Below are 23173 nucleotides of genomic sequence, written 5' to 3'. Positions count from 1 at the left end.
ATCTTGTGTACTGTGTCCTGCTAGGATTTCCAGAATAATGTTGAATGTAAGTGGTAAGGGCAAATATCCTTGCCTTGATCCCAATCTTAGGAGAAAAGTGTTTAGGGTTTCTCCATAAAGTACGATGTTAGTTGTAGCTTTCCATAAATGCTTTTATCGAAATGAAGAAATTCCCTTATAATAAAACTGCTGAGAAACCAGGTATTGAATTTTGTCAAATGCTCCTTTTGAGAAAAAAATATGGTTTTTTTCTTTTATTCTGTTAATATGGTTAAACCAACCTTCCATTCCTAGGACAAATCCTCAGCAAATGCATGTTGATACTTAAAGTATTATTTGTCTCCTGGCTTCTACCCTAAGTAAACATTATAGAGCTTCTAACTTCTTCAGATCTCTCACTTCCATTCCGGTCTGGTGAGATGGGCTTCTAGTATCTGCAGAATTCTCCCAGAGCCTTGAGGGGGATGTTAGAGAATGTTTAATTGTCATTAGTAGAAACAAAGCAGCGTAAGAGTTTAGAAGTGCAACAGAAAGTAGGATAAATTTGTTATCTGTATCTTCTGCTGCTTCTACTATTCTCTGAATTGACACACACTTGAATTCTGAACACTGGGAAGAGATATTCTTGCTGTCTTCAATTTCTCATTTTATCGTCTCAAACTCCTTTAGAAAGGAGTTAACTGTAGTACCTTATAAACCTTTTAGCTCAAAAAAATCAGAACTGATCCCATCTCTATGTTTCTACTCTATTTCCCAAACTTAACACCTAATAGATGGAGAATTTCAAAAATTCTCATCCTTTACACAGACCTCCAGAATAGGGTGCCATTTATTCCTTTCATTTTATTTTTTTTTACTTTATAGAGTCCACAGAAATCCTATGATTTTGTTTATGAGCCTTCTAGGTACTGGACAATAGATATCCTGGTAAAAACCCGAAGCAAATTAATGGATGTATTCTCTCACTAGAGTCCCAAGTTTATTTCCAGGGACCTTCTAATCAAAAGAGGGAGCCCTATTTATCCCTATTCAAGTAGGACATTTGATCTCAAAGGGCTGAGTCATATCATAATCAACTCAAGCTCCTCATACCTCTACTACCACCTATACTGTAAGATTATGTTCCTTGAAAGTAGCCAGTATATCATTCTCTTCCTCTTCCAAAATTAATTTTACCAACTATAGGAAAAGGACTGACAAACACCAGGCAAATTACTTATGGTAGAAATGAATCCTGATTCATAAATTACATCAGGATGGGAGGACTGCCAGTGGACTATACACACAATGGAAGGCCACAGCTTGAGCTTCTCTGATTGTGGAGACTTGTAACTGGACATGTCCCTTACAGGGACCAGGGAAATTATGTTTATTAAACTGTAACAAAAGATATCAGCTCTTGGACAGCATGAAGATTCTAACCTAACTGCTGCTGTTAACTATGTGGATCTTGTCTGCTTGTACTCAAGTTGTCATGTGAGTACAGAAGTCAAAGAACAGCACTTGTGCTGCTGTGAGGATTCCAGGAAAAAAATAAATGCTCTGCTGACATGCTGCTTCCTGTCCAATATCCTTCTAAGTGAATCTAATGCTAAGTTTGGCCAATTCAGGCCATGTGAGTCTGAATGTGTACTTAAGCCCAAGGAGAATATTTGGTGATCTTTGCAAGAACTACAGGTAAACCAGTGCCCTTTCAGGTATCTCATAGTGTCTAGTTTCCCTGATAATGTTTTGCTATAAATTGCTTCACTTACACCTGATTTTTGGGCTGTATTCAATAACATTTGTGCAGGAGACTTTCTTTTTCTCTTCCTGTTGTTGTTTGTTCAGATACTTAACATGTATACCAAGGATGGTCCAATTACCATATTTTGGTTCAAGCACTGTGAGGCTGCCATATAGATGAAGGTACAGATTGTTCTGAAACCACATATAACTTCTAATATTTGCTACAATATTACAAACTTTCAAATTATTATGGAAGGAAACTTTTCATTAAAAGGGTTTGTTTCTTTAACTCCAAGGTCTATCACTCTCACTACATTTCAGTGATGTTTCCAACTGCAATTCCCCCTACTGCACCTCTGTAGAATGCATCTACACATATATCATTAATAAAAGGTTCCTGCCTAAGGGCCAGTCCCAGAGTGTTTCTAGTTAGCAGTGAATTCTGTCTCAGCGAGAAGAGGGTACAGATTTTTGGTCAGTCCAAGAACAGATACCATGAAACTATTTTTACCTTCTAGAAAAGACTCTAATTTCAGAAGACATGGTATGTTAATTATTACTGCCTTACAGCAATATTCCATAAGAAATTACTGACTACATGAATAGCCTCTAGGTGTCAATCTAAGATATATACAAAATAATTGTAACAATATGTTCCTTCAAGAAGTTTGCAACTTAGCTGGGTAATAATATACCCATATAATTTTATTGATACAATGTTATTGTATTTTATGTATTTATATTATAATGTAGGCAAAATTTAAAATAATGATACCTTCCTTTATAAAAACTGTGTCAACAATTTCAAAGCTGAAGGAGTGAATGTAAGCTGTATTTAAGTTATTGTCACATTAGCTGGTAAATGAAAATACCCACCATACTTTATTTGTATCATATTTATAAAATATTCATTTTTGTTACTCTTTAGCTATTATTTTAACATTACTGCTGTTACATTATAATATATTTTTAACCATAATGCTTTAAAAAAATCCTGAAAGTTAGTAACTTTGGAGTAGAATTTACATGTGCTAAAAAAAAGTACAAGCAAGACAGCCAAACCACTGCCATAACAAGCTGTGCTATTAATTTAAGTGACTGTACTCTGCAAATACAGGGGAAAAAATGCAACATCAAAAGACAAATATGTTACAATATTGTGGATTTACTGACTTAGAACACACATCTAATCACCACAGTCCCCACCTACCTCTGGTCCCTTAACACACACATTTTACATTCATCACTTTTGGAAAATTAGTCTTGAATCATTTAAGGTTTGAATTATGCATCTCCTCTACATTACACCCCTTCCATTAAATGGGACCACACTACCTTATACAAGGTAGTACATTATTAAAGGGAAAAATGAATGCAATAAGATAATAAGCCAGCGTGATCAACATGGGCTACAATAGAAGAGGGAAGCCCCATTCGTTCATTTATGGCCTTTCAGTTAACATCTATTAAATTCTCAATATGTTCTAGACAATGTGCGAGAAGCTAGAGATGAAAAAAATTAGAACATAGTACTTTATAAAATAGGGAAAAGAAATATATAAATAATAGTAGTATTCTAAAGAAATCTTGGATCACCACAAGTTGCATTAAAACAATTTATTCAATTAGGGTCAGCAAATTTTAAGCTACCTAAAATAAAGTTATTCCTTGGGCAAAAATTTTGGAAAATAAGGTACATGTATATGTTTAAGCCATAATGGTTGCTACGGTATGAATGTTTGTGTCCCCCCTGCCCAAATTCATATGTTGAAATCCTAATTCCCAGTGTGATAGTATTAGGAATGGAGCCTCCAGGAGGTGATTAGATCATGAGGGTGGAGCCCTCATGAATGAGATTGATGGCCTTACAGAACAGGCCCAAAAGAGCAAGCCTGACCACTTCCACCATATGAGGAATACAGTAAAGAGTATGTGACCCAGAAGAGGGCCCTCACCTGATCATGCAGGTACCCTATTCTCAGACTTCCAGCCTCCAGAACTGTGAAAAATCCTGCTATTTATAAGCTGTCCAGCCTATTATACTTTGTTATGGCAAACCAAATGAACTAAAACAAGAGTTTAGCTATAAAATCTAATTATAATTGAATGCCTTCATTAAATCTGTATTTTTCCTTTCAATACCAGTGCAGAACTTGTAACATATTGTAATCACCATTTTTTCTCATTACTGTGACCAAGACAATACAATATAGCTCAAAACACCTATGTAAATGTATGGAGTTTTTATTTCTACTTATGGTACTAGTGCCTAACTGAGACTTAGTTTTAACTAAAAGCCATCTACAAAGAACAAACTGTACCCTCTAATTAAAAGATCAAATTATTTTCCACTGGCATTACAAAAACTCATGCTGTAAGAAATGCCTGCATTTGTAAATAGTACAGGGTTAGCATAAAGGTTGAAGTGGTCAAGCTTAAGCGGGAGTGGGCAGGCATAGACTGAAAGGCTTCTCAGACTATGTGGCAACAGAATTAAAGTTTGAAAGACAGGTAGAAGGTCACTGGTGGTAGTAGGGGAAGAACACCAACTTATCTTCTTGAACTACTCCAACTAGCCAAATAAAACAAAGAACTCAAAGACAGGAAAGACATGGCATTTTAAAAAGAACTGTATAATTGTTGCTGACATCATTATAAATAGAATGCAAATGTCAGCATTTATTATTGAAAAAAAATGTTATGGAAAGAAAAATAATAGTCAGAAGGGGTTAGAGGGAGTGGTTCAAATAAAGAGAAGAGAGAATCATATTGAATCTGTCATCTTACAAGAAGTGAGTTTACACATTATGTTTTATTTTTAATATTAGTAGAGAAATATAGGTTTATTCATTTTTTCATCTGGCTTATTAATTTTAGAGGATGATATTCTAAAATGAAAACAGGATATTTAACTTCCAAGTTACACTATTAAAAAATGCTTAAATAAAAAAATTTGAGAATGACAAAATGTAATGAGGAAAAAATAATTTAAAAATCCTTCCCAAAAGTATAAGTAAAGTAATGTAAGTGAAATTAAGTATGTCAATTATCAAGAAACATAACTATTAAAGGGCAAGGACTACAAAGTTAGATCAGTGAAATACTATGTATGAGAGAAACACTTAATACAGATAGGTTAAAAATGTAATAAATACATCAATGAAAACAAATGTAAAGAAAGTATGGGTTACAAATATCAACATCACACAAAATTTCAAAGAAAAAACATTAAATGGGGCAAACAGATCAAATGACAATCCACAATGAAGTTATGAGGAAATAAATTTTTATGAACTAAATTAACATTGAAGTTCTCTATCTTTCATAAATAAATAGATCATGTATCTAGACTACAGAGAAAAACATATTTTTTAAAAAACTGAAATTTAACAGGCTTCAGAATCTTGTATGAAACTAAACTACAAAGAAACTAAAAATAAATAGAGCCCATAATAAAACAAACTCTCCTAAACACCCTCTGGTTAAATAAGAAATCAAAGTAGCAAACATGAATTAGAAAATAATAATTTATAAAAGTAACACAGTACAAAACATCTGTTTCTGCATATAAGTTTGAGCAATTCCTTACAACAGATTTCTAGACATGGAGCGCAAGTGAAGATCACCGAAGCTAAGCCAAGAAACTTTTTAACTAAGGAATTAAATGGGTCATTTATATAATCTGTGGAAATCCTTCATATAACAGTAAGAGTTGAGGTAGAGCCAAGAGTTGGATGACGAAGTGCCCTATGAATTTGGAGAAATCACTAAGAGGTGAAGTAAATGATAGAAGTCAAGGAATACCAACCCAGGAATTTAGAGCAATTTATTAGCTGAAATGAGTATATATATTTAGTACTTTATTTTTACTCAGATAATAAAGATATAACATCAGTTCCTTATACGTGATAGCCAAATCATCAATAGGCATTTATTGACCAATTAATATAAAGAGGTTAGGTAGTTGTTTGATCAAACTATAATGAATAATTACATGGAAGCTTCTAGATATAGGATAAAATGTCAACAAGCTAGGAGAAGGTCGCTAATGTATCTTCTCATTTCTTTACTTATAGAGGATTCATTCATACATTGACAAAATAAGTATGAGCATATTTAGGGTACTTTATGTTATAATTAGTAGTTCCTATAAAGTTTTATACTTTATTTTTTAAAAGATTTTATTTATTTTCAGAGAGAGGGGAAGGGAGGGAGAAAGAGGAGAGAAACATGAATCAGTTGAACAAGCAACCTTTTGGCTTTCCGGCTCGTGCTCAATCCACTGAGCCACACCAGCCAGGGCTAGTTTCAATCCTTACTTGACTAAACTTGGAGTTGATGTTAAACTGCTGAAATCTATTATGACCAGCAGCATGCAAAATTTTTAGAGAGCTAAATGGCATATTATACTAGAAAGACTTAAGGAAGAAAAAAATACCTTGTTAGTGAAACTGCTTTTTACTGGGAAATAAGAATGAGTTTTTCAACTTTACACACAAAAAAAGATAAACTTTTAGCTTAATGTTCATAAAACCAACCTGTAATTTTTGCTGCTTTTTCCTCTTGGTTCACGCGGTTTTCATCATCTTCTTCATTATCTTCTTCAAAGTCATCTAAATTCCCAATGTCAGCCTGCTTCATACTCATCAAACTAGCCAAACTTTGCATGTCTTCATCCCTATATCAATAATGTATAATACACAGTTCATTAAATGACACTGATTGAAAGAGAATTGTTTATTAAGAAAATAGTATTAATATATTCCCTTTCCATATGTTAATAAGTCTTTTTACACAGTTGTACATACTACTGAAAAATCTAAATACTCATTTATTAATTTTAATTTTTTTTAATTTAATGATTTTAGGTAGAAGAAAGGGGGAGAGACAGAGAAAAGAGGGAGGGAGACAGGGAAGAAGGGAGGGATGGGGCGTGAGAGAGAGAGACATTGATTTGTTATTCCACTTACTTATGCACCTATTGGTTGATTACTGTATGTGCCCTGACCAGACACCAAACCTGCAACCTTAGCATATCGGGACAATGCTCTAACCAACTGAACTACGTGGCCAGGATCCTCATTTACTAATTTTTAAAAAGCATGTTTAAGTAGTAAAAAGCAAACAGGATTAAAAACTAACTGGTTAGGAGTTACTTTAATTCAGTGCTGTAGACCTATGGAAGACTAAAATTTTCTTTATGGGATTAAAGTATGATTTCTCAACCATGAATTTTGGAAACAAAAACTTGTTTCATAAAACGGTGAAACAGTTGGCAAAGTTGATGAGATATAGACTTTAAAGTATTTAAATTTTCATAAGAAATTAAAATAGAAATTCTCAATCTGAAGTCCATGAACACTTTTGGTTTTGTGAACTCAAGAGAAAAAAAGTAGTAAGGCCCTGTAAATTATACTTAAATCTTGTTTAAAGGTGGATTTTTCTCAAAGGGGCTATCTATAACTCCCCAAAGTTAAAAAATTAATGTAATATAAAAAGTTGTTTAAGACAAAGTCTGGCCTTTTTAAGAATTAAAGGATAGAAAATAGCCTGCATTGATTATAAGTTAAATACCACATAGTAGGTAAAATGTAAAAATACTTTTATATAAAGTGTTTAAAAGATAAATCACATTAAAATATGAACAGAAATAAAAAGAAAAAATATATTAAATACTTAAAATATCAAATAATTTATGTTTTCTTGATCTATCACTTTTACCTTAAATTTCAAACAAACTACAGTGAATGAAACATATTTCTAATACATCATATACAAACTAAATTTCAATCAGGCATACTTCCTTAAAACTCAGAAAGCCAAATTAAAACAGTTTCTCATGTTCTTAGCACAATACAATAAAAAAAATTCCTTTTCTAAAATAATACTTAATTGATATTCACTCTTCAGATATAATATGACTTTGAACACTACACTGGTTTTTGAAACTGCATTTTATCTCATTTAAGCTTAGAGTTAAAATCATTTCCCCTTTTAAAATAAGGTAGGGAAAAATCTACATGATCAAAAAAAGTTGTGTTACATTATATGAATGCCTTACAAATTGTTCACCTATCAATAAGGGATAACTTCAAGATATAACATTATTCTTAAAATGCAAATTTGCTTTATTTTACCTCTTTAATTTCCTCATAATTTAACCCTGAATATTTTTCTTTGAGAAAAGAAGGGGGCAGGGAAAGAGGAGGTAGAGAGGGAATTTAGAGCCTCTGAGAGAATCCTTCACTCAAACTGACACTCTTGGTTTGACTGAATTTCCTCTCACCCATAATCCTATGAATAATGCTGATTCACTTACTGCTTTATGCCACTGGAAAAAAGTCCACCTTCAAAGGATCGTCTCTGATTTTGTTTTCTCTCTTCTTCCCTTGTTTCCTTACCTTTCATTTTGGCTTGGACTTCGGGGTAAGGTCTTTATTTTTAATTTCTCAATATTTAAGTCTACAATTTGAGGTCCTGAGATGAAAGACTAATTGCTTTCATTCTGTACTGTCTCTCTGCCACACTCACTTAGAAGCAAACTTTCCAGAGAAGAGGCTTACTGTTATCTATTAAGTCATTTGCTGCCCTACAGATGAGTGCCAAACATCTCATTTTGACTGACGCACAGAATTCAGTCTAATCAGTCACGCAGACATGACCAATTTTAGTAACCACATTTCACTAGGTCAAATACATTCAGAACTGTGATTCGGATGGTACTGAAATGGTTATAGCTGATTTCTCCCCCTCACCTTTTAATTCTAGGCATAGAACTTGCATTTCTCCTTTCCCTGAATCTTCCACCCTAAACAGGTACTAACCTTTTCACTACACCCAAAACATGTACTAACCTGTGGCTTGACTATATGCAAACCAGTGTGAATGTTGCTGTTTTTTTAATCTCTTCTAGCAATGTTCATCTCATTTTATCCAGTTATAATGTTAGTCTTTTCAGAGACTTAGAACTGGGTACAGAAATTATCTTTGTAAATGCCCGTTCTGTGCTTTAGAAGTGATTTTTGAAAAGGATAGTGATTATAACAAAGTTCATCTAACTGTACCTTGCCATACAATTTTTGGGAGGCTGAGCCAAAGAACATGAATTGGTAAAAGTTCCTTTAATTCTTTCATCACTCTTATCCTGAACTTTTTATTTTGGGTTCCTCTCACATTTCAGCTCGATCAAACAGTCCCACAAACTGAACTGTCTGTATTTCAGAGTACAGCCACTTACACTGAAAACACTAAAATACAAATCAAACATGTATGATGTTCTATAATAATTGAATTTATCATTTGAAACTTGCTGTAATCACTTTTATATTATTGTTCATTCTCAAGAGTCAAAAGAGGCTATAAATAACAAAGCGTTCATCTCATTCAGCTTCTGAAACAAAGAATGGCAAAAATGTTTGGTATGTGGTGGGATTTTCTCAACTGCTGCCAATCTACTGAGTCAAAAACTATTTATCTACAGTGCTTTAAACATACTCTAAAGCAACTTTCATAACAAAAGAAACTTACGTGGCTTTTCCTTCCCGGAGGAAAATGCAAGACAATGAAAACTGGAGAGTGGCAGATACGACTTTTTTAGACAATGGCTTGAATTTTAACTTGACATCAGTCTGAGTTGGCATAGGGCTTGCGTACTGTTTCATGTTGATGCTGCTAGTAGCAAGAGCTTTCCTTCGACCAGAAAGGGATTCCTGAAAAATAAAAAATAATTATGTAATTTGGAGTTATTTATTTTTAGCTAAATATTTTAAAATACAATTTTTCCTTTTTTTTTTCCCAGTGTGTGGTTGCTTCTCTCACACCCCCAAATGGGGACCTGGCCCACAACCCAGGCATGTGCCCTGACTGGGAATCAAACCAGTGACCTCTTGGTTCACAGGCCAGCACTCAATCCACTGAGCCACAGCAGCCAGGGCTCAAATACAATTTTAATAATACGACTAAATAACAATTAATACTTCCCTCTTCAATGAATTCCTGTAATACAATAATGAAATAAAATTGTGATAAGGTTATATAACAACTTTTATATATTTAAGGCAGAGTATAAAGTTGGAGAGAGCTGCCCCATGAAGAAAGAGGGAAAAATTTAAACAATCATCAATAGCTTGGGGACGGAAAGGTAAGAATGCAAACTAGCACAGAAAGTCTCCAGGGTTCCTATAAAAAGCACAGGTCTCGATATCAAAGTTCTCAATAACTGTTTTCCTTACTTTATTTATATTTAATGTAACTTATTTATATTATAATGTAAATATGATATTAAGTTACATTAAACCTTATTGAACAGCTATAATTTTTAACAAAACACCTAGCCTCAGTGGCATTCTACCTCCTGCTGTCTACAAAATCTGAATTCTATCTCATACTTTGAGCCTTATTTCTTCCCAGGGCCTTTTCTAATCACTCCAGTCTATGGTTCTCTCTCTTTCCTAAGGTCATATATACCAAGGAAGAAGAGTTGGTTTCTCCAATCCTATGCCAGCAGCAGACACTGCTAAGCAACACCAGCAGATTTCAAAATTCTCCACATAGCTATTGCCAATTCATCAGAATTGAAACATAAAATGAAACCTATTTGACATCGAAGGTATTTAACAGTCCATTAATAAACTATCATGTTTCAAAATTATCCTTCACAGAATAATAGCCTAGGAGAACAATGATAACAGGATAGCAAAATAATGGTTAGGCATTAAGTATGAATAAGATATGGTGTTAATTCTGGAGAAATGTTATAATGAATAAGGCATAACAACCCCTGACTATGTGTTCTAATGGCAAGGGGAAATTTTAGAAGTAGGACAATTTGTAAATAACGTACATCAGAGGTCATATACCATCATTAATGTAAACCAGAGGTCATATACTAGCATCCCTTAGAGTTTACTGCTCTGAAAGTTTTGACCTAAAATAAGGCCTGATTTCCATACTACATGACTAAGTCAGTAAACTTGAGCCTCCCTATAAAATAAGGAGACTAAGCAAGTCCATTCAAGCTCTATAATGGTGTTCTATAAAATTACTCAGTTTTCCAAACGAGGCAGAAAAAACTACCATTAACATTTGAATTATCTAATAAACCTTTATTTTTCCCATGATTGACAAACTTGTCTAAAATTAAGATATACTAATTTAATCAACACATTGAAATGACCTTTTTTTAAAAAAAATGACATTTCTGCCAGCAGAACAAGTAAAAATGTAATGTAGCATCCCTAAAGAATACCTTGTTTTAAAATGTGGTCTTATCTGTCAGATTATGCACAGCAATATTATACAGAACTATTAGTGCATGTAGATACCTTATGAATGAATTTCAAAAATGCATCAAGCACTTGAGGAGGAGGATTTAAGCTTGCTCAGAAGAAATACTTAAGAATATGCAAATACCCTGTACTGAATCAAGTTGAACAGATGTGACTACCTCAAACAATACAAGTGTTCTTTCCCTGGTCGCTACTGTCAATCAAAGAATCAGATTAAAGTCCAAGGTTCTGACAATGTGCAAAATGAAAAAGTACAATCAGGGAGTATCAATTTATTACACTGATATGAACAATAATCTCTTACTGTACCTTTAGAATAGCTAACAACTTCTACATATAATGTAGGACTTAAAGTTTCTGCTTTGAAAGCATGACATACAAAGTGACACATATTATTTTCAGATTTCGTTAAACATCTATTTCAGAAAGTATTGCATTGATCCCTTAATAGTAATTATCTAATTTTATAACCAAATAATCAAACTATAAAAATTAAGAGAACTTGGAAATGCACATAATTTTGAAAGCCCAAGCCCACTTTAAGGATGATTCCTGCAAAATCTAGAGTTTTGATGATTAACATTCTGTTGATTTCATTTTTTAGATAAAAATTATGTAGAAAAGATTTTCTGGTGAACTCTGGGAATTTTTAAGTATTTGGTAAACTGGTGTCTCCAGGAAAAAAGGAAGTAAAATTACTAAGTTCTAAACACCATTAGCTATACTACTTAACTAAAAGCTGTAACTTGCTCAGCAAGAATAAAAACAGTCATTTATAAAGTATGGGCAGATAAGCAGTACAGGGCTCTTTTGAGTCTACAACATCTATTACTAATATTAACACAGGGTCTCACCAAAGTCTGGTGTCCTTGGGAAAAGGGGTCTGAATGGTATTTGTATTAATTCTTCACCTAGTTCAGACATTGTTGTCCACCTGAAATTAGCTATCTCATAGAAAGTACACATAAAAAGAATGCTAATGAAGAAAACATGAGGATCTTTCACAGCTCTAACCCCAACTCAAAGAGTCTCCACTTTGTATAACCATTGAGTCTAAATCTTTACCCACTCAAGATTGGGATCATTACTACCAACAGTTCTATACAAAGGAATGAATTAACTGATTGCATTGCTATATGAGCATATGTTTTGCATCTCATAGTCCTCTTTAAAGGAGTAAGAGTCAGCCAGGCAGGAAAACTTTAGAGAGAATTACTGCTGTTGGTGCCAGAGTTCTAATACTATTTCATGTCACATGTAGGTTAGACAAGAGGGCAGAAATAAAAGAAAAATAGTAAGAGGAACTCAGAGAAAGGAAGTTAGATGACAAGAGTCAAGAAGAAGTGTTTATATACACATATGTGTAAAACTGCATTTCTGCCTCTGGTCCCATGTTTATATATTTGTTTGTTTGTATGTGACCCGGGCAGTATTTTGGCAATCACTTTAATATCCCTTAAGCAGTTTTCTTAAACTCCAAGTTTTATTAAAAAACAAAAATAAAACTAGGAGAGCTTGTTAAAAATTTAGATGCCTATATACCATTCCCAGAGATCCTAAATTACTCAAACTAGAGATGGGCCCCACATTTCTAAAAATACTAAGTACTTCCCCTCCCCACTACCATCCCACCCACCCCCCTCACATACACACACAAACCAGTACTACCAGGTGATTCTGTCTGATCTAGTTAATTTAAAATCACACTTTCAGAAATACTTCCTCCTAAGGAAGTTTTTATATAACATTATTTTACTTAAGAAATCACTCTCTCATTTTTAAATAACTATTCTCATTGTTATAAAAAAAGAATTAACTTACATATTTCCATTTCTTTGAAATCCAGCCTACTGTATGTGGCACCAGTACTTATTCACTGATTTATCTTTGGCATATTTTTTCATGTACCTGAACCTCAGTTTCACTCTCTCAGATTAGCAAATATTTTTAAATGTCAGATAAAATCAAGTATCAATAAGAACAATACAAACTTTTTTACACTGCAAGAAAGAATTTCAATTCATTGAGCCACTTTGGAGGATTTTTTGACATTACCTTGTAAATGTGAACACATGCATACCTTATAACTCAGCAATTCCTATCCTAGAATTATGTCCTAGAGAAATTCTTGGAACAACATACAAAAATACCTAAGACAGCATTAGCATATAGTAAGTGCTTAACAAATAATAATACTAATATTTATGGGTCATTTAACCTAGTATACTAAAATTACAAATAGTCTATCCAGAATCGCCAATCTTGAAATGAAGAAAATAAATGCAGAAATTAATGCAGGATGTTTACTTGAGTAATGTCTACTACACTACTGTAGTAGACAGTAATGTAGCAATGTAGTTATTAAAATGTATGCACGGACCACCCCCTCCTGCCCCATATATTCTTGCTAGACCTAAAATAAATTCCCCACTCCAATATACTCTCACTGTTGTTCAGGTGGTTACAATACAAGTGTTAGGTGAACAAAAGTTTCCTCTGGACAACATAAAAGGGAGAAGATTTTATAATAAAAAGGAATTAACTGATTATAAGATAAATACATTCTCATGAGACTCAGGACTTGTTTATCAAATTTTTCAACTTTTGTTAGTTTGTTATAACTAACAAAAAGATAAATAACATAATGGTAGCTAACAATTACATATTTATATAGGTTATTATTGTTGTAATAGTTATAACCTATCATATAGGTTATAATAGTTATAACAATTATATAGTTATATAAGTTATTTTTGTGCTCATATTATGAGAAGTTGGAGGAAACATCGCTTGTCTAAATTATTCAAGTTAGGGTCTTCCTACAAAATAGTTCATTGTATGATGTTTCATTTCTTATGGACCCCAAGATAAATAAAACTAATATAATGCCTCTCCCTATTAAAATACTTAACTGACATCGTGTACCTCTTAATATGTCACAAAATAAACCACATGCTAGAAATTTAACTCATTCTCTCATGTAAGAGGACTAGAGGACTATAGGGGGATAAACTTACTTAGATTTTATGATTGTTAGAGCTTTATTTCATAGAATTTTCTTTAAAAATCTGTCATGTAATAATGGTTAAATTATCAAGTCTTTTACAAGACACTGGAAATTAGACCAATGGGGCTTTTTATAAAATTTTGTAAAATATATCATATATACCAATATATAAAGTATATAAGTACTATTTAATGAATAATAAAATGAATATCCTCTACCCATCATCTAGGTGAAGACACAGAACACTACCAGGATCTTAAAATCCCCATGTTGTGTTCCTAACTGCATCCCTCCAATTCCCTCCTCCAGAGGTTACTGGCACCTTGAATCTTGGGTTATTCTTCCCTCCCATTTTCAAAATAGAGTACTATCTATGTATGCATCCCCAAAGAATATATTGTTGATGAATGGATAAACAATATGTGGAAGATACATACAATGAAATATCAATCCGTCTTAAAAGTAATGAAATTCTGACACATGCTACATCATGGATGAACCTTGAGGTCATTACACTAAGTGAAACAAACCAACACAAGAGGTTTGTGTTACACTAAGTGAAACAAACCAACACAAACTGACATATATTGCATGATCCCACTTATATGAGGAATGGGCAAATTTGTAGAGACAGAAAGAACAAAGGTTACCAGTCACTGGGAGAAGGGGAGAGGGATAGTTATTGTTTAAGAATAGAGAGTTTCTGATATGGGTGATGAAACAGTTCCAGGAACAGATAGTGAGGATGGTTAAACAATATTGTGAGTACACTCAATGCTACTGAACTGTACACTGAACACTTTTTAAATGGTAAATCTTATGTATATTTTACCACAATAAAAAGTAAAAGAATATATTGTCTAATTTTGTATGTTTTTAAACCTCATAAAATAAGTTTTGTGACTTGTTTCTTATGTTCAATATCAAATTCTTGATATTCATCTATGCTGTTATGTACAGATGTAATTCATTAAATGACTGCTTCTAGTATTGCATTATATGAATGTTCTACAATTTACCCATCATTTTTAAAGTTGATGGACATGAGAGTTGCTTGCAGGTTCATTTATTTATTTTGAATTAACAAAGCTTCTATGAATATTCTATCTCTATCCCATTGCACAGGTACAATAACTTAGAACATATTTCTAGAATGGAAATTGCTAGTCATAGGATATGGGCATATTCAACTTTACCAGAAAAGTGTCAAATTATTTTCCAAAGGGACTGTACTTAATTTATATTGTCTAAGTATTTCCATTGTTCCACACTTACAAACACTTGGTATATTCTTTTTCATTTTTGCCAACCTGAGATTATTAAATATTACCTCATTACACCTTAGTTGCATTTCCGTTATTAATTGCATTGACTGTCCTGTTATAGTTTATTGGCCATGTGTTTCCTCTTCTATGAAATCTTTTGTACTTTTTCTCCTGTGATGATTATCTTTCAATTCTTGATAATCACATATGCATCCATTTTCATTCTCTATAGAATCTCCTGAATGAGCCCAACTTCTCAATTTTAATATGCAGTGTCTTTCTTTATGGTCTATGCTTTTGCATTTTGCTTGAGAAAAATCTTTCCAACCCTAAAGTCATAAGGCTATTCTCCCACACTGCCTTCAAAACATTTACATCTTTGCTTTTCATATTTCAGTGTCATTGGAACCTGGAATTAATTTTTGTGTAAGTTTTCACATGGGGATCCAATTTCATTTTAAAAAATAATGTTTGGCCCTGGCTGGTATGGCTCAGTGGTTGAGAGCCTGCCTGCAAATCAAAGGGTCACTGGTTCGATTCCCAGTCTAGGGCACATGCCTGGGTTGTGGGCCAGCTCCCCAGGAAGGGGCACATGAGAGGCAACCACACATTGATGTTTCTCTCTCTCCTTTCATTCCCCTCTCTAAAAAATAAATAACTAAAATCTTTTTTTTTTCTCAGTAGGGTTGTATCATTTCTTTTTTAAATTTTATTTTAATCATTGTTCAAGTACAGTTTTCTCCCTTTTACTCCCAGAATAACTAAAATCTTAAAAAAATAATGTTTAAATAATTGACATAGCACTATTTATTATATAATCTATACATGAAGTATTGGTTTGGCCAAAAAGTCCATTTAATTTTTTTCTGTAAAATAAAAGAAATTTTTCATTTTCACCAATAACTTTATTTGGATATTTTCAGTATGTCAGCTATTTCCTATGTGGCATAACACTGATTGTTTTCAATGTCTTGATTTGATGGCTATCAACTTCAACTGATCTACCCAACCATGGAACATCATCCAGCAAGAAATCTCCGCATGAACTTAGTAAACCACTTTTGACAATTTCAATCAGTCACACACCTTCTCCATACACTGCACAAATCTTTTTTTGCATTTCAGTTGCATTTTTACCTTTTTTGAAATAATCAAGTATAATATGCTGAAAATGTTGCATATTTTCCTCCATCTTCAATATTAAAATGGCTACACAAAAATTCAATTTTGATATTTTTTTATTGCACACTGATATGACAGCTGTCACAATACAATCTAAGAAAATTGTTTCGAATGAAGTTCAAGAAAACTAACAGCTACTAGAGACAGCCATCTTGGGGGAAAAACAAATGAACTTTTGGGCCAACCCAATGTAGCCCCTCTTTCCTCTATCTGCAAAACTTGGCCAAAACTCAGGTTTGCATATACAGGTCTGTTTCTGACCCCTATAATTTGGTACCACAGGATAACTGTTCTAACATCTCAACAAGACAGTATCTCCTCAACTACCAAGCTTTATCTTAGTTTCGATGGCTGCTAAGGCAAACTCCTCTCCTTATTTTCATATTTCAGAAATGCCTTTGGTTATCTGTGGCCTGTTATCTTTCCCAAATGGTTTCAAGTTCTAAAAAAAATTCAGGTAGGATTCTGAATGGAAGAGTATTACATGCACAGATCCACTTGGATATATTGACATCTTCACAACACAATCTCCTTATTGGATAGTTCCCTATTTAAAAGTTTAATGTCTGTCAATGTTTTATCATTTTTCCCCACACAGGTCTTACATATCAATATGTTTTGCTAGGTTTATCCCTAAGAACTTTATTTTTGTAGTTGATATAAATAATATTATTTTTAATTATATTCTTGAATTGTTTCTAGAATATAGAAAGGCAGTTGAATTTGTAAACAGACTTTAATATAAGAAAACTAATGCCCTTGTATTAATTTTAATAATATATACTTCCTTTGAGTGTTTCTATATAGACAATCATATCATCTAGAAAATTAGCTATTTGTTTCATTTTTCCAATCTTTAAGTTTTCATTCCTTTTTTGCTAGTGCACTGGATAGGACCTCCAAGATGATTCTAACTAGGTGCAGTGAGAAGACCATCGCTGTCTAATTCCTGACCTTTAAAGGAGAATGCTTCGGGAGTGACAGGAACATCATGGTGGAGTGAGAAGACCCAATTGTTTCTCCCCTTAAACTTGTAAGTCAGACAACTATTATAACTCAACAAAGGATCCCCTGATCAAAAGGGAACGCTTCTGATTTTTTATCCTTAAGTATCATGTTTACTATAGGTTTATTTTCTTCATTTTAAAATATTACTTTTTATAAAATTAAGGAAGTTCCTTTCTATTATTACTTTGCTTTGAAGTAATAATTTTATTTCTAATTTTATTTATACAAATAGGTGTTGAATTTTATCAAATGCTTTCTTTCTATACCTTTGAGATAATTTAAGTTTTTTTAACCTTCAATGTGTTACTGTGGCAAATTAATAGATTTTCTTAAACTAAAGCAACTCCCCATTCCCATGGAACATCAAAAAACATTCAAAGTTATCTGAGCCTTTTATTTTTGGGGAAAGGTTTTAATTATGTATATAATTTATTTATGATTATAGAAATATTCAGGGATATAATGTTCCCAATCCAGTTTAGATAAGCATTTCCCTATTTTTCTCTTTCAGAATTTATATATTTCATCCAAGATTTCAAATTTAAAATGTGAAATCAGAGTAACATAAAACTATTTAAACTTTTTATTTTAATCCCTGCAGAATCTATAGTTTTATACATTTCTTCACTCTCAATACTATTTCTGTCTCTTCTCTTTTGTTCCCAAATCTTGCTATGAACTGTCCATTTCATTGGGCTTTCCAAATCAATAATTCTTGGCATTGTTGATCCTTTCTAGTGAATGGGTTTTCCATTTCAGTAGTTTGTTCTCAACTTTACCATTTTCTTCCTGCTACTTTGCTTGGTTATCTTCTGTTCTAAGTTCTGAATTTTGAGCATTTCTTCATTCTTGCTGTAAACATTTAAGGTTATATACTTGTCTAAGTACTCCTTTAACTATATCTCATCTGTTTTATTATAAATTATTTTTGTCAATCTGTAGTTAAATATTCTCTAATTTTTCATTACAACTTCCTTGACTCACAGGATGTTTAGAAACATTTTTTCATCTATATGGAGTCTTCCTTATGTTTATGTAATTGATTACTATTTAATTGATTGGTGGTCACAAAATATCATCTATATAATGACAATCCTTCAAAATATTTTGAGATAAGCTGTGGAGCCTAACTCAGTTGATTTTCTTAAATGTTCAATGGGCTCATGAAAAGTATATATTCAGAGCAAAATCATCTATAGCACCAAATCACCGTATTTCTATGTACAATAACAAGGACAAGCAGTGTAGAAGAAATTTCAAATGTGGGGTCATGGAACATTTCTGAATCATACAAATCAAGGAACAGATAAGTAAAAGAATTGAGAAGCTTCTCATAGACTTCTTCAAAGGCTCCTCTTTCTCGTTCTGACATAATCTCCTTCTATTTTAGAACTCTCTCTTGTAAGTAGCATATAGCCAGAAACAATTTTAATTCCCAGTCAATAACGTGTCTTTTAGCTGGACACTTGAGACCAACAGTTCTCCAATGTTTTTATCTCAAGACCCTTTTACATGCTTTAATTGAGAACTACAAAGAGCTTTTTCATTTTGTTGGTTATATCTATCAATATTTGCCCTATTAAAATTATATATAAGAAACTTATAAATATTTAGTTCATGCAAACATAACTAATAAATGCATGCTAACATTTTTATGATGAATAAACATACTTTTTCTTTTTGAGATGTTATTTTTCTAGAGCAGTTTTAGGTTTACAACAAAATTGAGAAAGAAGCAGAGATTTCTCATATACCCCCTGCCCCAACACATACACAGTCTCCCCCATTACTAGCATCACTCACCAGAATGGTACATTGTTCACCAAGATGAACCTACACTGACACATCATAATCACCTGAAGTCCATAGTTCACCTTAAGGGTCACTCATGGTGTTGTACGTTCACTGGTTTAGACAAATATATAATAATATATATCCATCATTATAATATCACACAGAGTATTTCACTGCCCTAAAAATCTTCTGTGCTTCACCTACTCGTTTCCCTCACCCCCGCCCCTGGTAACCAGTGATCTTTTTACTGTCTCCATATTTCTGCTTTTTCTAGAACATCATATAGTTAAAATCATACAGTATGTGTAGCTTTTTCGGACTGTCTTCTTTCATTTCATAACATGCACTTCCCTCCATGTGTTTTCATGGCTTAATAGGTCATTTCATTTTAGCACTAAGTAATATTCCATTGTCTGGATATACCACAGTTATCCATTTTCCTACTAAAGGATATCTTGATTGCTTCCACATTTGGGCAAGTATTAATAAAGCTGCTATAAACATTCCTGTGCAGGTTTTTGTGTGGACAAGGGTTTTCATTTCATTTGGGTAAATACTGAAGAGTATGGTTACTGAATCATATAGTAAGAGTTTATTTTCATAAGAAATAGCAAAATTATCTACCAAAGTGGCTGTACCTATTTGCATTCCCAACAGCAACTTATCACAGTTCCTGTTGCTCCACATTTTCACCAACATTGGATGTTGTCAAATTGCAAATTTTGACCATTCTAAGAGGTGTGTAGTGGAACTTCACTATTGTTTTAATTTGCATATCCCTTATGATATATGATGTGAAGCATCTTTTGTGGGTTGTGTATTTTTAAAGAGAGGAGAAGAAAGGAAGAAAGAAAGGGAGAGAAACATAGATTGATTGATCTCTGTGTATACCCTGACTGGGGACCAAACCCACAACCCAGGCATATGCCCTGACTGGGAACTGAACTGGCGACTTTTCAGTTTGCAGCACAAGACTCAACCAAGTGAGCCACACTGGCAGGGCTGGAGTATCTTTTGGTATGCCTAATTGCCATCTTGAGTGAGGTGTCTCTGAAAGTTTTTGTCCCATATTTTTAAATTAGGTTCATTTCTTATAGTTGAGTTTGAAGAGTTCTTTGTGTATTTAGAAATTATATCTTTTGAAAATGTCTTCTTTAAGTCTGTAGCTTGTCTTCTCATTCTCTTAACAATGTCTTTTACAAAGCAGAAGTTTTTAATTTTAATGTCCACCATATCCATTATTTCTTTTATGGCTCTTTCCTTTGGTGTTGTTCTGAAAAGGCATTACCACACCCAAGGTCACCTAGGGTTTCTTTTGTGTTACCTTCTAGGAGTTTTATAGTTTTGCATTTTACATTTAGGTCTACGGTCCATTCTGAGTTAATTTTTGTGAAGGGTATAAGGTATGTATTTAATTTTTTTTTGCATGCAGATGTCTGGTTGTTTTTTGTTTTGTTTTGTTTTTTTTGCATGCAGATGTCCAGATGTCCAGCACCGTTTGTTGAAGAGACTATCTTTAACCCATTATATTGCCTTTGTTCCTTTATCAATGATAAGCTGACTGTATTTATAAGGGATCTACATCTGGACTCTATTCAATTCCATTGATCTCTTTGCTCTTTCACCAATACCACACTATCTTGATCACTGCAGCTTTACAGCAAATTTTGAAATCAGGAGGTATCAATACTCCAACTTCATTTTTCTTCAGTACTGTGTTGGCTATTCAGGGTCTTTGGCTCTCCTTTAGAATCAATTTGTCAATAGCCATAAAATAACTTGCTGGGATTTTGATTGGGATTGTATTGAATCAAGAGGTCAAGTTGGGATGAACTGACATGCTGACAATATTGAGTCTTCCGATCCATGAACATGCAATACAGATCCATTTATTTAGTTCTTTGATTTTGTCATCAGAATTGTGTAGTATTCCTCACACAGATCTTGTGCATATGTTGTTAGATTTGTAACTACATGTTTCATTGTGGAGTGTGCTAATATACACCAAATTGTGGTTTTATCTCAAATTCTACTTGTTCATTATTGTTATATAGGAAAGCAATTTACTCTTTTGTATATCAACCTACTAGTAGCCTGTAACTTTGTAATAATTATTATTAGTTTCTGATGTTTTCTTGTGAATTCTTTTGGATTTTCTACATAGATGATCATGTAGTCTGCTTTGAAAGGCAGTTTTATATCTTCCATCTCAATATGTATACTTTTTATTTCCTTATCTTATTGCATCAGCAAAGGCTTCCAGCACAACACTGAAAGGGAATGGTGAGAATGAACATCTTTGCTTTGTATCTGGTCTTAGTAAGAAAGCTTTGAGTTCTTCACCATTAGGTATGATGTTAGCTATGGTGTTTCTGTAAATGTTCATCAAGTTGAGGAAGTTTCCCTCTATTCTTAGTTTTTATCATTAATTGATGGTGGATTTTGTCAAATGATTTACCTGCATCCATTGATATAATCATGTGATTTATTTTTAGTCTGCTGATGTGATGGATTATATTAATTGATTTTCAAATACTGAACCAGCCATGCATCCCTTAGATTAATCCCAATTGGTTGTAGGGTATAATTCTTTTTATACTTTTTAGATTCAATTTGCTAATATTATGTTGGAAAGTTTTATATCTACATATGTGAGAGGTATCAGTCTGTAGTTTTCTTGTAATGCCTTTGTTTGGTTTTGATACAGGTGAATACTGGCTTCAAAGAATGTTATAGAAAGTATTCCCTCTGCTTCTATCCTCTGAAAGAAGTCCTAGAGAATTGTTATAACTTCTTCCATAAATACTTGGTAAAATTTATCTGTGAACCTATTTGGAACTTTGCTTTCCATATACTCTCTATATAAAACACTAATGAAAAGAAAGTCACTGTTTTGCATTTTTACAAACCTCTTTAGTGTCTTTATGTCTCTAAGATCTCTTTAATGTCTTTCTGGTTTAACTGACAGCTGGAATGTCATACCCACTCTCATATTCAATCTGTGTGATATGTTGTTTTAGTTAAAGTATATGAAGAAAATCCTCATACAAATATGCAGTTGGAAAAGAGAGTAGTATTTTAATAATCTTTTTAGATAATTTTGGGTCTTCTTTTGTACTACACTAAAATTCAACAAGTGGTAGCTCTTAAAGGTTAAGAGTAATGTGGAATCTGAAGTCATATTAATAAACTTTTCAAATCCTGTTAAACTCCACTGCTTTATCATGCATGTTGAATAAATTTTTTACTAATGTATGCTTTTGTAACATCATACACTTATTGATTCTTTGAACTATGCAGATGTTCTATATTGAAACACGCCATTATTCAATATCAAAATAACCAAATTTGCTTATATCACTACCTATTTCATCAGAAAACTTTTTAAAATCTGGTTAACTATCAAGCTTAACGTGGTAAGTACAAGTTTTTCAAAATTCTAACTTTTACTTCAAAGTTCTAATTGTATCATTATCCAACAAATAATTCAGTCATTTTACCTTTAAGTAGCAGGCTCACTGCATTCAATTTCAAGAAAACATCTGCTAAATAAATATCTAAATGTGAATAGCCAGTTTTTCTATTACTCATTTTTTCAAGTAAAAATGGTGTTCCCAGGGAAAAGGGCAATTCATTTACAAGTGAAATAATCACACAAGTGCTTTTTCTTGAATAACTTTGTTCTTTGCAATGTTATATAAGTGGTTTGTGCATACTTCCCCTGTTGTCATAGAAATATTAAAAATACTAATACTCAGGGGCTGCAAGTTAATAAAATTTGCAACTTCATTACATCATTAAGAACATACTTGAATGAAACCCATGTGAGGGCTGGAGCTCCTGGTCATAAATTTTCAAGGGTGATGTTGCTACTACTCATTAATGAATAGAAGGGGTGATTT

The 23173-nt window shown here is 33.0% G+C and overlaps 1 protein-coding gene across 5 annotated transcripts in view; it reads right to left on the bottom strand.

The window, feature by feature from the left end:
* EHBP1 (EH domain binding protein 1) overlaps positions 1-23173 on the bottom strand; it is a 359202-nt gene that overhangs the window by 208969 nt on the left and 127060 nt on the right. For all 5 annotated transcript variants that reach the window (XM_028515836.2, XM_036028025.1, XM_028515835.1 and 2 more), the window contains 2 exons: positions 9256-9437; positions 6267-6406 (listed from right to left, as the gene is read on the bottom strand). In XM_028515836.2, the coding sequence (XP_028371637.1) occupies positions 6267-6406; positions 9256-9437 (322 nt within the window). The remainder of the gene's footprint in view (positions 1-6266; positions 6407-9255; positions 9438-23173) is intronic.

Source organism: Phyllostomus discolor, chromosome 6, assembly GCF_004126475.2.
Source record: "Phyllostomus discolor isolate MPI-MPIP mPhyDis1 chromosome 6, mPhyDis1.pri.v3, whole genome shotgun sequence".
Lineage (NCBI taxonomy): Eukaryota > Metazoa > Chordata > Mammalia > Chiroptera > Phyllostomidae > Phyllostomus > Phyllostomus discolor.
This window is presented reverse-complemented; position numbering and strand designations above follow the sequence as displayed.